This window comes from Ascaphus truei, chromosome 18, assembly GCF_040206685.1.
Source record: "Ascaphus truei isolate aAscTru1 chromosome 18, aAscTru1.hap1, whole genome shotgun sequence".
Classification (NCBI taxonomy): Eukaryota; Metazoa; Chordata; class Amphibia; order Anura; family Ascaphidae; genus Ascaphus; species Ascaphus truei.
The window spans coordinates 3,841,487-3,859,384 of NC_134500.1; the positions used below are offsets into that span (position 1 = coordinate 3,841,487).

At 44.2% G+C, this 17,898-nt stretch overlaps 1 protein-coding gene and 2 long non-coding RNA genes across 5 annotated transcripts in view; 1 reads left to right on the plus strand and 2 right to left on the minus strand.

The window, feature by feature from the left end:
• Positions 1 to 8,217, plus strand: part of SV2B (synaptic vesicle glycoprotein 2B) — a 52,066-nt gene extending 43,849 nt beyond the window's left edge. For both annotated transcript variants that reach the window (XM_075575238.1, XM_075575237.1), the window contains exons 11-13: positions 463 to 663; positions 2,789 to 2,948; positions 3,759 to 8,217. In XM_075575238.1, the coding sequence (XP_075431353.1) occupies positions 463 to 663; positions 2,789 to 2,948; positions 3,759 to 3,942 (545 nt within the window). In that variant the 3' untranslated portion in view covers positions 3,943 to 8,217. The remainder of the gene's footprint in view (positions 1 to 462; positions 664 to 2,788; positions 2,949 to 3,758) is intronic.
• LOC142468744 (uncharacterized) overlaps positions 1 to 17,898 on the minus strand; it is a 142,178-nt gene that overhangs the window by 22,396 nt on the left and 101,884 nt on the right. The window lies entirely within an intron of this gene.
• LOC142469245 (uncharacterized) lies at positions 14,261 to 17,647 on the minus strand. Of its 2 annotated transcripts, none has more exons than XR_012788991.1 (3): positions 17,568 to 17,647; positions 14,825 to 15,282; positions 14,261 to 14,497 (listed from the first exon to the last, which is right to left on the minus strand). It is a non-coding gene; the product is annotated as an uncharacterized LOC142469245 (long non-coding RNA). The 2 variants fall into 2 exon arrangements; XR_012788992.1 differs by having other exon boundaries at positions 17,540 to 17,635.

The window sequence follows — 17,898 nt, forward strand, 5'->3', positions numbered from 1 at the left end:
TAAACCGGTGTTCCGGTGCGGCTAAACCACTCTATCTTGAGCTCCAGTGGATCACCGCAGTGCCATGTCAGTCCTTACTCGCAACCAAAACAAAGAATATTTTGGGAAGCTGCCGGCTTCTGAATAACACAGTTCAGAATATTAAAAAAAAGCTGAAATATAGATACTACTTAATAATAACTTAATTTCATATAGTGCTTTTCTTCCAATGGGATTCAAAGCACATCACAATTACAGTGTAGTGAGCAGTACACAACACATATGACATTTTATAGACACAGTCCCTGCCCCGCAGAGCTTACAATCTACCATTTTGGTGCCTGGGGAGCAGGGAGATGAAGTGACTGCCCAAGGACACTGGGAATTGAATCGGGTTCCACATATGCAAACTCAGAGTCAGTGTTGTATCTCACTGAGCCATTCCTGCCACTTATTAACACCCCTTGTGCTTTCCTCGCTCAGATCTCTACAAGCACAAATTTATTGACTGCAAGTTTCTAAACAGCTCCTTCTATGATCAGAAAGAGGGCTGTCACCTGGACTTTGAAGAAGATAACGATTTCCTGATCTACCTGGTTAGTTTCCTGGGAAGTTTGTCTGTTTTACCTGGTAACATTCTCTCAGCTCTACTCATGGACAAAATCGGAAGAATAAGGATGATTGGTGAGTACACAAAGTAACTGGTATGTACAACATCTTTAGTATAACAGGGCTGAAATTAACTTTACATCGTTACTGTAACATGCATTGGATAGGATGTGCTAACTCATACTACTGATACACTACATCATTCTCCCTCACCTGATATAACCTTTTAGCAAACTCAATTGGTGTTTTTTTATAGGGATTTTGCCCTATAATATACTGTAAATAAAACTGTGTTGTGCACTGCTTGTTGATTATATTATGTTGACGATTTCTAAGGAGATTGGACAAGGAACACACATTACTAAATATTTTGGATGAGATATTTTGCAAATGATGTTATCTATCATTGGACTAAAATAAGTCTTCATAATTGTTGAAAATGATGTTTTGAGACCACAGACTTCTAATCTTTCTAAGTAGGTGAACAATAACCAGAGAAAAGAGACCTAGTTTGGACACTCCAGTACATCAAGTGGGTGAGGTATGAAGGATTTAAAACAACTTTAATAAATCATTAAATAAAATATTGGGGATTAAAACGAGTATTAAATGCTGTGATCCTAGGGTCTGAACCTGTGATAACAAGTTCTGGATCGGTAATGCGGATGGCAGAAACACTCAAAAAGGAGTGTCCTGCAATCAGAAAGGTGAGTAAAATACAAACACCTGTGTGAATAACCAGAGGTGTAGGACTCAACAGTTTAGGTAGGTCTCAGTGCATATATCCTGAATATATAATATATGAAAATATATATGTGTCAGGGTAATGTAGTCAGACCCAGGTACCTATCATTTACACCTCACAACTACTGACCCTACCTCCAGTAACATTTATTTCGTTACTGTGGAGTCGCAATGCCTCAATCACTGTTCTTGGCTATCGGCAGACCAAGCTAGGGTCCTTCTGTGTGGTTACTATATATATATATATATATATATATATATATATTTTGTATATATATTCAGGATATGTGCACTGAGACCTACCTAAACAGTTGAGTCCTACACCTCTGGTTATTCACACAGGTGTTTGTATTTTACTCACCTTTCTGATTGCAGGACCCTCCTTTTTGAGTGTTTCTGCCATCTGCATCACCGATCCAGAACTTGTTATCACAGGTTCAGACCTTAGGATCACAGCATTTAATACTCGTTTTCATCCCCAATATTTTATTTAGTGATTTATTAAAGTTGTTTTAAATCCTCCATACCTCACCCACTTGATGTACTGGAGTGCCCAAACTAGGTTTCTTTTCTCTGTTTGTTGTTCAATAATACTTACCTAGGGGGCACCTACATCACTATCACATTATATCTATCGACAGCCGCGGGGGTCCCCTATCTAGTACCTTTCTAAGTAGGTGACAGATTCTTTGTGGGCCGTGATACATTGGAACCCTTTGAGTGCAGCTTCGTCCCTCGCGATCACATGATTGTTCTGGAAGTGGAGACGTCTTCCTGTCCCACTCCTCTTCCTGTTAGATTGCGCTCCGCGCGTCACAGGAGCACAGGACCCGATCTCGCCTACAAAAATGAGCAATTGTTTTATGATGTAGCTACTACGTCACAGGGCCCCTACACAGCCAGACCCCATAATGTAGTAGCTACGGCTACGCCTTTGGGCTCCCACAGGGCTATTGGATCAATATATCAACTGTACAAGTTGTCTTGTGCATAACACTGCTGAGGTCTCTTTCTCAAATGATTATATGTAGGTTAGAGGGATTTATTAATAATTCAGATTATCAGATGTACAGAAAACAATTTGCGTTCCTGTGAAAGTGCTGTGAAGCCAGGCAGCCCCCCCTCCCCCCCCCCCCACCCCGAAACATGTATATGAGTTACAGTTAAGCGAACTCACTTAACTCTTTAATATCGTAGCTGGTAAGCCATTTAATAAGAGCAAGATCATTGCCTCAAATAATTTCATGTAACTCAAGGTGCCAGTCAGTGGCACAGGAGGTGTTTGGCCTCTGGGGAACACACCCTGATTTAGAGAAGATGAGAAACAATTTTGGGGAAGGGAAATGTTTGATATTAGTTGGGCTGGAGATGGATTTAATGGCGCAGCTTCTTCTTCTCCCATGGGTGTCTGAATGGTGTACGCATCTGACTTTCCCCCTTCGTGTCCTGTCTGTAGGCGGGTCCATGCTCATCTCAGCTGTCTGCTGCTTCTTCCTGTTCTTCGGTAACAATGAGTCGGCAATGATTGGCTGGCAGTGTCTGTTCTGTGGCACAAGCATCGCTGCCTGGAATGCCCTGGATGTTATCACCGTTGAACTCTATCCTACCAATAAAAGGTACCACCAGCAGCTTATCCTCTGTCTGTTTACACCTGTCTTCAGACCGATGTGCAGTCATGGATGGGTTTAACCCCTTCTTTAACCAGTTCTCCCAAATGCGGGAACAAAACGACACTGCAGAGGACTTGGTAGAAAAATATTGAAGTAGATTTATTGAAGCATGATCGACGTTCCTGTCATTCACTTGGATCTTTCCGAAACGTCGATCATGCTTCAATAAAGCTATTTGAATATATTTCTACCAAGTCCTCTTGATTGCCGCTCTGTTCCCGCATTTGGCAGAACTGGTTATTGCTGCGCACACTTGGTCTGGGACGGAGCGGCACCCGAGGCGGTTTCCACGAGTCGTGTGAGTGCATCGCTTTGCTTATCTATTAACCTCTTCTTTGCTGGTGGGATGTTTAAAGCAATGTGTTGTAGGGTCATACTTGTCTTTCTTTTTAATGTTATATGTTTAAGAGGCAATGCCGTCTGTTTTTCTACCCTCCTCCACTAAACACACAATGCACAATAAAACAGTAATGAGTATACACAATGCCTCATACCACTAAAACTTCCAAAATAATTGGAATCTCCCACAACTAATGCTCTATAACCACAGGCAAAAACCAAGCCACTAATACAAGCACATTCTCATTAATCAGCACGGTTTAGAGGGTGGCAAAGATGGACAACATCAGCTGGGTAGACCTGCATGTGCTCTGCCTAATTGCCATTGTGTTATCCATAATGCTTCTTTTTTTAGGACTCATGCCTATTATTTGGAATGATCTGTATATTTTATAGTTTTCAATTACTCTTCCACAGAGCAACAGCCTTCGGAATCTTGAATGGTCTTTGCAAGCTGGCTGCCATCTTTGGAAACTCCATCTTTGCTTCTTTTGTTGGGATAACAAAGGTGGTCCCTATTCTCATTGCATCCACTGCGCTTGTAGGGGGAGGCATGATATCGCTCCGACTTCCTGAGACCCGAGAACTGGTCCTCATGTGAGCATCTGAAGAGGAGTCGGGCATCTACTGCTGATACCTTGCTACAAAATAACTTGAAGATGATCCATTGGTGTAAAACCATCGTGAATTACCTCTGTTTAGAGCCAAAAGATCCACATGGGCAGATGTGCCCGTGACTGATTCCAGCCCTTACAGCACAAGCAAGATTTGAGGATGCAAATTAACCCATGCACTATTTTCCCATATCAACAGAGAAAGTTAAATGAGCATTGTGTGTTCCAAAGCAACATACGTCATGAACAGAAAAGAATCTGTTACAACATAGCCTGCAAAATCCCCCCCAAAATTATTATTACATTTATTAGTAGTCCTACATCCAACTGGGAAATAATCACAGTGCACACTCCAACAAGGTTTTCTTCTTATGGAAATGTTAATATGATGGCCCAAAGATGAATCTGTCCGCCTTGCAGGCTGAACCATTGGATGGACACAGAGCTTTAGCAGCTAAGTTCTTCTGAGTCCTTTTCTGCTAAGAGCACAGTCTGAATCAGGACAAGCAATGCTCCTTTAATGATATGTGTTGGCATTTAAATAACAACGTTTTGAGTCGTGGTGTACAACAGTAGGAAACAAATCTGCATAATATTTAGTTTCATACTGTATTTTAATTATTGAAAATGAACGCGCTGCAATATAAAATAACAACGAATAAGATTATAGCTGCTCTTTACAGAAAGGAGACACAGAATATAATGAGCCCTCTTAATACAGGACTTGGAGCTTCTATTCCAAGCGGTTACCCCACAAGTCCCTTCCCCCTCCAAACATCTCTGGGGAAACGATTGTGGTGATAAAGACGTCTCCCGGGGCTGCTTTCAATTATATGTCTCACAGAAAACAAGCGTCTGAATAGTGATGAAATACATTGTATATTTAGAGACGGCAGCGTGTTCATTTTCAGGGTGGTAACAATCTTTTCCCACACAGTACTGAAATGCTACTTTTAGAGTACTTAAAGTAGCATCATTTTGTAGAGTAAGCGTGTTGGTGCCACAGGGTTCAGGTCACTTACTGCACAGTGTTGAATGGTTTAAATCGGGTGCACAGCGTGCTCAGTATATTCACATTTCTGCTGCCATCGTTAAGGTACGTGTTCCTAAAGGAGAACCACTTTTAAGTGATGATGAGATACTCCTCATCATCATAGACTGCGGCATATTTATTTTCAGGGTAGGAATAATCTTTCCCCATGTCATAAGGGCAGTGGTGCCCAACTCCAGTCCTCAAGGGCCACCAACAGGTCAGGTTTTTAGGATAACCCTGCTTCAGCACAGTTGGCTCAACCACCTGTGCTGAAGCAGGGATATCCTGAAAACCTAACGGTGGTCATTAAACGCTGAAGTTGGCAGCCCCTGGATAAGGGGCAGCATTTCATTGGGTAACTCTGTTATTGCCCGAGGGGAGGGGGGGCAGTGTATTTGCTGTTATTGAGTAATCGCTGTACAATGCGTTTCTGTCCCGTTAGCACCGCAGGAGCTCAGCACACCATCTATACTCACATACACTGCCGGATACAGCTTCTCTTCTCACTGCCAAGTGGACTACAGGCCGGTAATGGGTTAACTTACAAATAGGGTTATTCCTTTCTAATTGTTTCTCCTTGCTAATTGTTTTTCTAACATGAAATTCTGCCCCCCCCCCTCAGCAGCTGCAGCCGTCCTGCCGTTCTCTCACATACTGATATCTTATTTATAGACACAAACTCACCTTTATTTGAGGTATGTGGATGCTGTCCCAGCATCCCTAGCAGCTCCCATTGGCCCTTATTCAATATGGGCAATTAATGATATATCAACTTCCATTTGTGAAAGTGTTACATAATCTTCAAAGTCACCTCTCTGTACACTATATGCTTCTATATCACCCACATAACCACGATCTCCTGAGTCTTAAATAATCCAAAAACCCCTTCACTTCGTGTCAATCACCCCCCTGACAATCAGATGTCACTCACAAGTCATTCAACCTGTCCAACCTCTCTCCCTCTCTCGTGTGAGCGTTCCTTCATGTGGAGAGAGTAACCAATGACACTAAAATGTGTGTGACAAAAAGAAGTAAAACTTAAGGAGGCAGCCATATTTACTGTAACCCGCAGAATACATTTATTAAACATTATATAAAAACATTAACAATATACATTATGTATTATATCTTCATAGAATGGGTTAAGCACAGGCATCAATCCTATTTGTTTTAAAATGTATTCTTTGTTTTAGCAGAAAGGAGAAGCGTGAATGTACAGTATCTTTAACCCAACAGGAAACGCATTTGTTAATTTTCTAGCATTCCAGCCGTATCAGATTGGATCACTTTGGGAAGATGTGTCTTTTTTTCTGACTTTCTCGCTGTTGTCCGTAGCCATTAATTGTTACTGTATGTAAGGAATGCAATATGTGAGCTTTCTGTGTGTACTGTATATAATTCTCAGTGCTGTGGGATCGGTACATTTCCTATGCTGACCTCTGCCTGGCCTCTTATTTGAAAGTAGCTGAATAGGTCGCCCTGTTTTAAATCGGAAGAGACTGAGGTGCTAAATTAACACTAACGTGTTACTTCCGCTGCAGCGGGAGGTCTGTCCGCGTTCATAACGGACTTAATTAAAAGTTTAAAAAGACACCCCCTTCCTCCTGGCATGCCATGTATCACGCTTACAAGTGCAAAGGTTTGATTGATCAGGTCCATAGGTGTATGTTAGCCATTCTGCAATGCATTTTGGATGGATTCAATGGCTTACCGCAGGGACGCGCAAACGTTTGGAGCTGCGCCCCCCTGCCCGGGAGCTGCAGCGTTTGCGCCCCCCCCCTCTCCCAATGACTCTGCGTCAAATTACGTTGCGGTTTAGGTGACGTCACGTCATGTGATGTCACGTGACCCCGCCGCGTCATTTAACGCACGTTGCCATGGTGACGCGTGACGTCAAATGATGCTGCGTTGTCATGGCGACGCGTCGCCGAAGACCCGCAAAGAGCAGGTAAGTGAGTTACAGAGGCCTTATGCCTCCCACGGCATTTAATTCAAATGCCGTGAGGAAGAGCCCGGGACCTCTGTAACCCCCTACAAATTCTCCCGCCCCCCCTGGCGGGCTGGCTGACAGTAAAGTTGGACCTGTTCCTGATTTGACATTGCAGGGCTGCAGTGTGCGTGATGGAAGGCTGGCACAAGCATTTCCCTACAGATTTACTGCTGATGGGGAGTTATAATCATTAAACTGAAATGTACATCACTCAGAAACAGCCATTGTGTTGTCTGCTTCATTGCCTGGGCTGAGATGTGTCTGTCACTGCGTGTGAAGGACAAAGTTGGCTTACAAAGTTTAGTACTCTGCTCCAGGGATGCTCAACTCCAGTCCACAGGCCGCCCCAACAGGTCAGGTTTTCAGGATATCCCTGCATATCCCTGCATCAGCACAGGTAGCTCAATCAGGGGCTCGGTCTCTGACTGCACCACCTGTGCTGAAGCAGGGATAGCCTTAAAACCTGACCTGTTGGGGGGTTCCTGAGGGCTGGAGTTGAGCCCCCCTCCTGTGGACGACCATCGGCTCACTCTGGTCCAGAGTATTCTCGGGAGGTTAGTGGAGACAATGAGTAGCCCTGTGGTAATGACCGTGTCTTTCAATAGGGAAACCTTTAAAACATCGCACACTTGTAGCTAAACTAGATTCCCAGAAATACCTGGTGTATATAATCTATAGCAATCATCTACCAGGTATTGATGGAAATTAGACTATGTCATAGATAGTTGCAGAATTGAGTCTTAACTTAAGCAGCGGTGTCACTCTCAGATGTTTAATGCTTAGCCGCCATGATCTCTGTTCTTTCTGGTTTTGATGGACCCAGGATTATTCAGGCTAAATCTGGTGATTCTCTATATTATGAACATTAACTTTAGGAATATGTTGGTAATAAGATGATTCCTACGGAGTCAGCAAACATCAGGTTGGTGCTGCTGTGCAGGAAGGACACAGTAGGAGTGAAAGCAATCATCTGGTCTGTATAACAATAGAAGTGGAACCAATGGAGCAGCTTTAGGTCTTGTTCCATCTGTTGAGGCCACAGTTTCTTTGCTTGTAACTGTACAATTATCTTGAACACATTTGGTATGGGAGTTTGCTTTGCAATGGGTTGCAGCCCAAGCACTGAATACATTCTCACCAGTAACTGCAGTACGTGTTATATTAGATGTCCCCAGATGGTTATGTATTGTATGTCATGCTGTAAATAATATTATACTCTGTATTAAACGGCTCACCTTACACTGCCCTGATACTTTTACAAGTCAGAGGGGGTTGCTTACGTTGGGCATGTTGTATTTATTGGGGGCTTTTTTTTTTTGGTTTATAATTTATTTCTCTCATATGAAATTGATCATTCTACTCTTTATTTTTAATCTTTATTGTGTCAGTGGAAACACTGCTTTATTATGGATTCATGTTCTGTGTTCAGTAAACGTTTCAAAATAGAGATGCTGTGTTGGTGGTTTTGGTTAAATGTTATAATTCCGGTGGTGAACTGTCCTACTCATGAAACTGACCAGAGTGACTGTCACGCTGGGAAGAAGACTTGGTGCGTCCCAACGCCCAACTGGCTGATTAGTAACATCTCAGGAACACACGTACAGTATTTCTTCACTTTCATCAGCTGAATTCTCACCCTAGAATGTCATCCAATGTTGGGCATGCAAAACGGAGTGTTATTAACGCTATATTCTGCATTAGAGCTATTTATGCCAGAGTGATGAAACAAACCAGAACAAATAGTGAATAATTGCTCTTTTGGTTTTAGGGAGTTTATTTAAACTGAATTAAGACTGGTTACAAATATCCAACTCCTCCTCACTGATTGTATTTAGATATCAATATATCACTTCTGCATAAACATTGTAGAGTCGTTGTGTGCATGAAAAAGTTAGTGACCTTTTTTTAAACCCCATCGGAAAACAAAGATTAACCAGCACACGGGTACATTTCCATCACATTAAAGCAGCGTCCCATAAGGACCCCCACTTTATTATTTAACATAAGAGATCTCTTCAAACACTTTCCAGTGCTGTTTTTTATTTAAAAATCTGATGTTTCATCAAGCAGACATACATTACCCATCAACACAACTGTCCATTGGAAAACAGATTGGTGTTAATTAAGGAAACATTCGCAGGTTCAAAATCGGAACTTCGCAGATTTGCGTTCGATTGATTTCTGAATCTAGCAGTCTGAGAATTTAAAGCTGCAGTTGAAGCTGCCGCTTTAAAAAAAATATGTATTTATTTTTCCCATTCAATACTTGCATCAATACAATCTGCACACTGACAAGTGATTAGCTAAGCTGCAGATCGATCCGTTCTCCTGTAATCGATCGCTTGCTCTGGGTTATTTAATTCAGTTCTTGCACAGCATTGTGGGCGATGTAGTCCTGGAATATGATTAACTGGGCAGTTACTAGATACATTTGGTTCACTGCTAGAGAGAGGGCGGGGCTCAAGAGCCAGAGCCTATCAGAGGGGGATGGGGCTGTCACTTTGGAAATGCTTCCTACATTATAAACATTAAAAATGTCTTTAAAAAATTGTTTTTTAAATGGCACAAGTATTTTCTCACAGTACAAAACTGATTTGTTAAAAAAAAAAAAACACATGTAGGATATTGCTTGAACTGCTGCTTTAATGTTCAATTCGAACTCTGAATCTAAGTTAAAAAAAAATATTCGAATCTTTGCTAAATGTGTGTGTGTGTGTGTTTTTTTTAAATTGTTGAACAATTACATACACATCTTTAAAATAAACTGAAAAATGTAACTAAAATTTAAAAAGAAATTACATTTTCCGTCATTCTTTAAAAGGATCCAAAACGAAAACTCTGCAATGCTGTTGAACAAACCCCAAAACATCAGGGAAAGTGCCCAGCCTTCGGGGTAGAGCCCCAGAAGTCTGTTAAAGGGTTTATCACGTTGTTACCGCCATTTAACATATCGATAGCCATAATGCATACCCACAAAGGTGATTTGCGTTACTCGGCCCTCGCATTAAGGAGAAAAATATTGCGGTGATAAGTTAACGGCCGTTAGGTTTACTCATATTCCAAATCATATGCTAATGAACTGATAACCTAACATCGCACACTCAAACCTCCGTTAGTGCTAGCGCGGGGAAATAGTGCTACGATGATTAGATCACACCAAAACCTGCCGCTGCTCACACCCAGGCCTTGATTTGAGCTTTTTTCTGGGAATCGCCTCAGGCAATGTACTGCACGGAGAATAGGACTTAACCCTTTCATTATAAAAAGTCACGTGTCATACAAAGATACATATTATGGATCATATAAATGTCTGAAACATCATAAACTATAGTATGGTTTTTAGTAATTAAAGTAAATATAGGATATATTTGTGTGACCTAATATGGTATATAATCTTGACTGAATTAAGTATGGGTATGCAATAATGTTTATTCATATTATAAAGAACTGGGGTACAAAAGAGTCACCATTATAAGCAGTCATGATGAACCCCTACAATAATAGTTAACTTTTAATAATGTACAGTTAAAATAAATGAAGGAAGGATACTATAAATAGCGAAAAAGTAAAATGTGTAAAAGTTATCCATATTGTAATAATAATTGCATTAGCTTTAGGTAACACACACACGTGTTCCGCATCCTTACCGCATGCACGTTAATTGTTGCGTGCATTAAAGTTTTCCCAATGTGGCCGTGCAGTGTATTGGAGAACGCAAATCTGTGCAACGCAAATCACCATTAATAGCACTGCTACTTCTGCGTATTATCAGCGTTGTGTATACCCTTTAAACTGAGGGAAAATAACGGATGTTACCTATTGCCTTGGCTGCTTCGAGCTCGCTCCCCCCCTCCTACCTTGCCGGTGCATCAAATGACGCTCCGGGGTCACGTGATGTCAGGTCACATGACCCAGTGGCATCATTTGACACCTGTGACGTCACGTCACATGACCCTGCGGCGTCATTTGATGCCGCATTGCCATGGAGACGCGTCACAGCGTCTGAATCACAGTAAGTTTTCCTATTGCAGAGGCCTTACGCGATCCCCCGGCATTTCATTTAAATGCCTTGGGGAACAGCGCGGGACCTCTGCAACGGCCCGCACCCCCCCAGACAAATCTCACGCCCCCCAGTTTGCATACCGCTGGAATAAACCATCATCCTTAGGCCGAGTCCATGGTCCCTGCTGGCGTGCTGAGGCGCGCTGAGGCGCAGGGAAAGCGGGTGCTTTCCCTGGCCTTGCGGTTACTTACCGCAAGTGCTCTCAGCAGCCGTCAGGGGGCGGTCCAGGGGCGGGCGCGTCACTGGCCGGGGGCGGGCCAGTGACGTCACGGAGCTGGTTCGCCCTCATTGGGTCGAACCGCTCACGTGACCGGCCTGTCTCGCCGGCAAGCGGGGGAATTTTAAATTCTCCCAAGACCTGCGCTTCCGCAAGCGCGCGGAAGCGCATGTGAGCCCCTACTAAAGCCGCTCTAATTGCGGCTTTAGGGGCTCAGTGCTCAGCTCCGCAAGCAAGCGCCAAACATGTCCGGGGCCTAACACAGCAGTGAACACGGTTTATAATTTGCTATGCAGTGTTTGATCAATAAAAAAAGATTGTAGTCACTTTTTCCTAATCACACACACACATTATCTCCTAATTATAGAAACATAGAATTCCACAGCAGATAGGAACCGCTTGTCCCACAGCGTCTGCCCATCTTTCTGTTGCAATTCTACTGCTCTCATAATAAAGCAAGAACATCCAGTTAACGAAAGCACCAGCAGAGGGCGTAAGATGCTTACCGCACACCCACAGTGACGTCCTTTCCCAGCCAGACACGACACCGCTAGTAATGTCCCGTCCATACAATGAGCCAACTCGTTGATATTTTATATCGGATTTTTTACAAATATTTTTTTGGGGAAACAAACAAATTGTTGCTTTAGTCTGAAAAGAAACTAATTGTGTATTTTATTGATTGTCTGAGAACGCTGGATGTAGAAGTCATGTTGACATAACTATGGCTGCTTTCCTATGAGCAAATTGTATTTTTCTGCTCGCTAACACATTACTCCCACCCCATTCCCAGGGGAGAATAATGCGGAATATTCACTCCGCTGACAGGTTTCACACGTCTGTTTCTCGCCCTAATTCGCCCCCTGTACCAGGAAGATGTAGATGGGTAAACTGGATAGAAGGAAGAGTGGGTATTTGCAGGGCCGCCAACAGATTCTCAGGGCCCAGGACTAGAGTTTTGATACCCCCATTCCCTCCCACCCCATGTCGGTTACCTCACGAGACCGCCCTCCTCTCACACCTGTATTTCTCTCCCCCCCCCCTATCTTCCTCACTCTCCCTGCTCCCTCCCGTACACCCCCTCGCTCCTCTCACTCTGCCCCTGCCCCCCTGCGCTATCACTCAATTATCCCCTCTCACTCAATCCCGCTCCCTCAATCCCCTCCTCCTCACACTAATTTCCCCCTCCACCCCTGGTCAAACAAAAATAATCCCCCCCCCCACTGCCACACAACCCCTCCACACACAATAATTACCCCCACAATACACACACTATCCCCCAAAATACAGACACCACCACACCCTCCCAGATACAGACACCACTACACCCTGAATACAGACAGCACTACACCCCCAAATACCGACACTGCTACCCCCCAAATACAGACACCCCTATCACCCCTCCCCCCTCACCCCCCCCCCCGACTTCAGGGCGCGTCCATCTACCTGTGGGAGAGATAGGCCAGGTGTAAAAAGAGGCAGGCAGCAGCAACCAGAGGCCTGGCAGCTGGACATAGAATTTGGGCCCAACCTCTGGCCAGGTTCAACTTTCAGCGCCGGCTAGGCCCCCCGCAGCCTCCGGGCCCGGGACACGTGTCCCAGCTCTCCCCCTCTGTGGGCGGCCCCGGGACACGTGTCCCAGCTCTCCCCCTCTGTGGGCGGCCCCGGGACACGTGTCCCAGCTCTCCCCCTCTGTGGGCGGCCCCGGGACACGTGTCCCAGCTCTCCCCCTCTGTGGGCGGCCCCGGGACATGTGTCCCAGCTCTCCCCCTCTGTGGGCGGCCCCGGGACACGTGTCCCAGCTCTCCCCCTCTGTGGGCGGCCCCGGGACACGTGTCCCAGCTCTCCCCCTCTGTGGGCGGCCCCGGGTATATGATTACAACTTTAAAATATATAAAGGGTTTCATCAAAGTATAGAGGAGAATGCACAGCAGATGTGACCTGGCATTGACACTGACACAGAGTATAACATGACCGCACTATACACTGGCACGGAGTATAACCTGACCGCACTATGCAATGACACAGAGTATAACCTGACCGCACTATACACTGGCACGGAGTATAACCTGACCGCACTATACACTGGCACGGAGTATAACCTGACCGCACTATACACTGATACAGTGTATAACCTGACCGCATTATACACTGACACGGAGTATAACCTGATCGCACTATACACTGATACAGTGTACAAGTGGGAGAGGGAAGAGTGGGTGACACATGAGGTGGAGGAAAGGGATGACACATTGGTGAGGGGATGACATGGAGGGAGTGGGTGACGGAGGAGTAGTGGGTGACGGGGCAGTGGGTGCCAGGTGGGGAGGACAATGGGTGAAATGAGGGTGGGTTTGCCCGCTAAGACCCTACCCTAGCTACGTCCCTGCTCCCAAAGGAGTTGGTAGGGGTCAATGCAGTAAGGGACAGACATACTGTCAGGCTAAATCCTAAATACAAAAGAAAGCTGCGGATCAAACTCAGAGCAGGCGGGCCGTGTGGCTACAAACTCAGAGCAGGCGGCCGTGTGGCTACAAACTCAGAGCAGGCGGCCGCGTGGCTACAAACTCAGAGCAGGCGGCCGCGTGGCTATTACCTGCTGTCAGGCGCCATGTTTCTATGAATTAACATAAACCTCACTCTTTCCCGGGTTTGTGTGATACAGGTAATTCTGCTTATTATCGCCATAATGGATTCTCTGAAGAATGTTTTCTGGGACTGGATCTCATTATCTCTTCATTGAACGGGACACATTACTATAAAGTGCAGCCAGTCACAACCAGAAATAGAAATGCACTTTGCAGAGCAGCAATTTCACAGGTAGCTAGAATGGATTGTCAGCGATAGTAAGAATGAAGAAAACGTCTCGTTATGACATCGCTACCTTAGAAGTGGGAGATCCCAGTTGGAATTCCATAAATCTGAGATTAGTGACCTGAAAAACACTATATCAAGTGCTATATATTAAAAATATTATTATTTATTGTGATTTAATCCCAAGGTTTCAGAATATGATAAATACAAACGTTACTTCCCATAACCACCCCACAGCTGTAATGTTAAAACCTCGGCTGTTGGGAGGCCTGCAGCTTGTTAAAACCTCGGCTGTTGGGAGGCCTGTAGCTTGTTAAAACCTCGGCTGTTGGGAGGCCTGCAGCTTGTTAAAACCTCGGCTGTTGGGAGGCCTGCAGCTTGTTAAAACCTCGGCTGTTGGGAGGCCTGCAGCTTGTTAAAAGTCCCTGCAGATGGATAGGAATTTAAAAGTGTGTAAATTAGGCAGACGGATATCGAAGAGGTTGGAATAGTCTCACCTCCATGACCTAATAAAGCTCAAAACCCAGATCCATAGTATTATATATTTATATATTCAATTGTGCTGCACAGTAGCTAACATAGCACATATGGTGCTTCTATATTGTAACCCCGCATTCACCGCACACGTCACGCATCCCATACTATTGACTTCACTATATCATAGTTTTGTTTCTCCTTTTCTCTATGCAGTGCAAGAAATACAAAGGACACAGTATAATATTGGTAGTGCAGGCACCTGCTGGTAGGGTTACCTTGACGTGGTTGTAGCTTGACATGTTTTGTCCAAAAGATTGAACTAAGGCGAGCCATACTTATCAGAAGAAAACACATGAACCAAGTCTTTTGTCACGTTGGAGACGCATGGGGGCTTCTTTGTTTACTGTTATCCATTTTGAATCCCCATCACTGTAACGAGCTTCCTCTTAAAAGAGGATAAGATGGACCTGCAGAGACGCAAGTCATATCATAAAGGACCTATTTTCATGCTTCACGTTAGTCAATCTCTTCTGTGCTGTCTCCTTTATCTGCATATTCCTGACAGTCTTGTGTAAGCTTCTTGTAATGACTGTAAATCTCAGTATCCAGGTGATGCGTGCGGATTCAGTCCTCTGGAAGTGAATAAAGAGCTCACGCTGAGCCACTGGTGGGGACATGCTTGGAAAAGGTGGACCTGCTCATCACAACTTGCACGCTCATTGGTGAGACTGTACTGGTGTTATTAAAAGGTTCCAATTAGTGACATATAATAGCATGCCATTAGACTTATAATACATTTCTACCGTTTTTAATGACTTCTTCCTGGCTTAAAATATGATTATTCCCTTTATAAATGTAAGTAGAAAAGAATAACCACAAAAGGTACACAAAAAAAAAGATATATCCCAACATGGGCTGGGTTAGTCTTCCTACTTTCTATGCTTACAGTAGAACGTTACACCCTATTTGATACTCATGGTATTTCTTCACCTCTTTACTCCCTCTGCTGTGTGTGACTGCTTCATGACTTGAGTACTGTTTGAGTATAAAAGGATGTTCTCACGTTTCCTTGCGTTTACTAACCTTCAACCTCAGTGCATGAGCCCCTGTCCCAAAGCTCTTCCCCATTCCATGTCCTACAAGTATCAGCCACATCCCATTTCTTCTTCCATGGTATAACTGTTAAAATCCTTTAGACCAGTGTTTCCCCGACTCCAGTCCTCAAGGACCCCGAACAGTCCAGGTTTTCATGATATCCCTGCTTGAGCACAGGTGGCTCGGTCAAAACGATTGAACCACCTGTGCTAATGTGAGGATATTCGTAAAACCCGGACTGTGAGCAGGACTTCAGGACTGGAGTTGAAAACCAATGTGTTTAGACCTTGCAATTTTGGGTGACAGGACTATGGTACAATTTCAACTTTTGTGTTTCCTGGTGCCATATCCAGAACAGCACCAGTACCAAGACACACACATGGTGTTTATAACATTTTCTACCAATTCCCAGATCTTTTTAAAAAGCACATCAGGGGTCTGATGATATTGGAGCGATAGAGCTCTACGTATGAAGAATGTAGGCTGCACTAGTGCATTTGCTTAAACAAATTAGCCTTTGTTTCTTTCTGAAACGTGACATATTTATTAAGTGTATTCCTACTGTTGTACAATTTGGCACATGCATACATACATCATTCTCTGGTGCACGGTAGCATGAACAAAGATGTTAAACTATAGGAAGAAAATTCCTGCTGAGGTTCCTCTCTTACTAAATTAATGATGTTTCCTAACGTACTATGTGGTGAATCAATAAAAAAACATCATGTGACTAGCAATATTAATTCCTTTTCATAATATCCTTTATTATATAATTTAAATCAGGGGTCTATAACTCAGTCCTCAAAGGCCAACAACAGCCCAGGTTGTATCGATATCCCTGCTTCAGCACAGGTGGCTCAATCAGTGGCTCAGTCTTCAACTGCACCACCTGTGCTGAAGCAGGGATATTCGTAAAAGCTAGCCTGTTGGTGGCCCTTGAGGACTGAGTTTGAGACCCCTGATTTAAATCCTGTTTTTGTTTAGGTAAAACATATATTTTTATGTAAATTGGAATTTCTGTCAGGTAAAAATTATTATTTCTCACTGGCCATCAGAGTCATGCATCAAAATACTTGCAGGGATACATTGTCTCGTGTTAGTTACATGCTCGCTAGTCAGGGACGGTGCTCTTCCTCATGGATTCCGTCTTTCTGTGCGAGCTTCGGGTGTTATCATTTGCTCACATAAAAGTGACTGACAGACCAATGAAGAAAACATAGAAAACACCATTTATATCATCATAAGACTCGTTTGCGAAGTTCTCTAAAAAGTGCCAGATTCTCTTAATGACCCAATAAAATCAGACCCAAATGTCACAGGAGACGAGGACTATCACAGGAGACCAGGACTATCACAGGAGACGAGGACTATCACAGGAGACCAGGACTATCACAGGAGACCAGGACTATCACAGGAGACCAGGACTATCACAGGAGACGAGGACTATCACAGGAGACCAGGACTATCACAGGAGACCAGGACTTTCACAGGAGACCAGGACTATCACAGGAGATGAGGACTATCACAGGAGACCAGGACTATCACAGGAGACCAGGACTATCACAGGAGACGAGGACTATCACAGGAGACCAGGACTATCACAGGAGGCGAGGACTATCACAGGAGACGAGGACTATCACAGGAGACCAGGACTATCACAGGAGACCAGGACTATCACAGGAGACCAGGACTATCACAGGAGACCAGGACTATCACAGGAGACCAGGACTATCACAGGAGACCAGGACTATCACAGGAGATCAGGACTATCACAGGAGATCAGGACTATCACACCAGGGATCAACTCGCCAGGCAGGACAACAGAGTTAATACAATGAATTTATTGGGAAAAAAAGGTATCCACAACTGTCAGTACATACAACACATACTCCCACCTGGGGTAACTGGGAGCACCCTATATACCTAGGTGTGGGGACCCCCGGGAGGAAGTTTTCCCCGTTCTGCTCCCACGCAGTTTGAAGCAGTCACCCCTTCAGCGACTCCAACTAACTGCCTCACAGGTGCTCAGAACTCTGGGACCTATAACTGCCACTGACTGCCTGGGACTGTCTGGAACTGGCTGGCTCTGGCTGGAACTGACTGGAACTGTCTGGCTGAAACTGTCTGGCTCTGGCTGGCTCTTTTGAAGAAGCTTGTGGGGAGCGCAGAATTTCACCAGACCCCCCTGCAAACTACAGAGTCTTCAGATTGTCTTCCAATGTTGTATTTTAACTGGGAGAATGTGAGTTCTTAA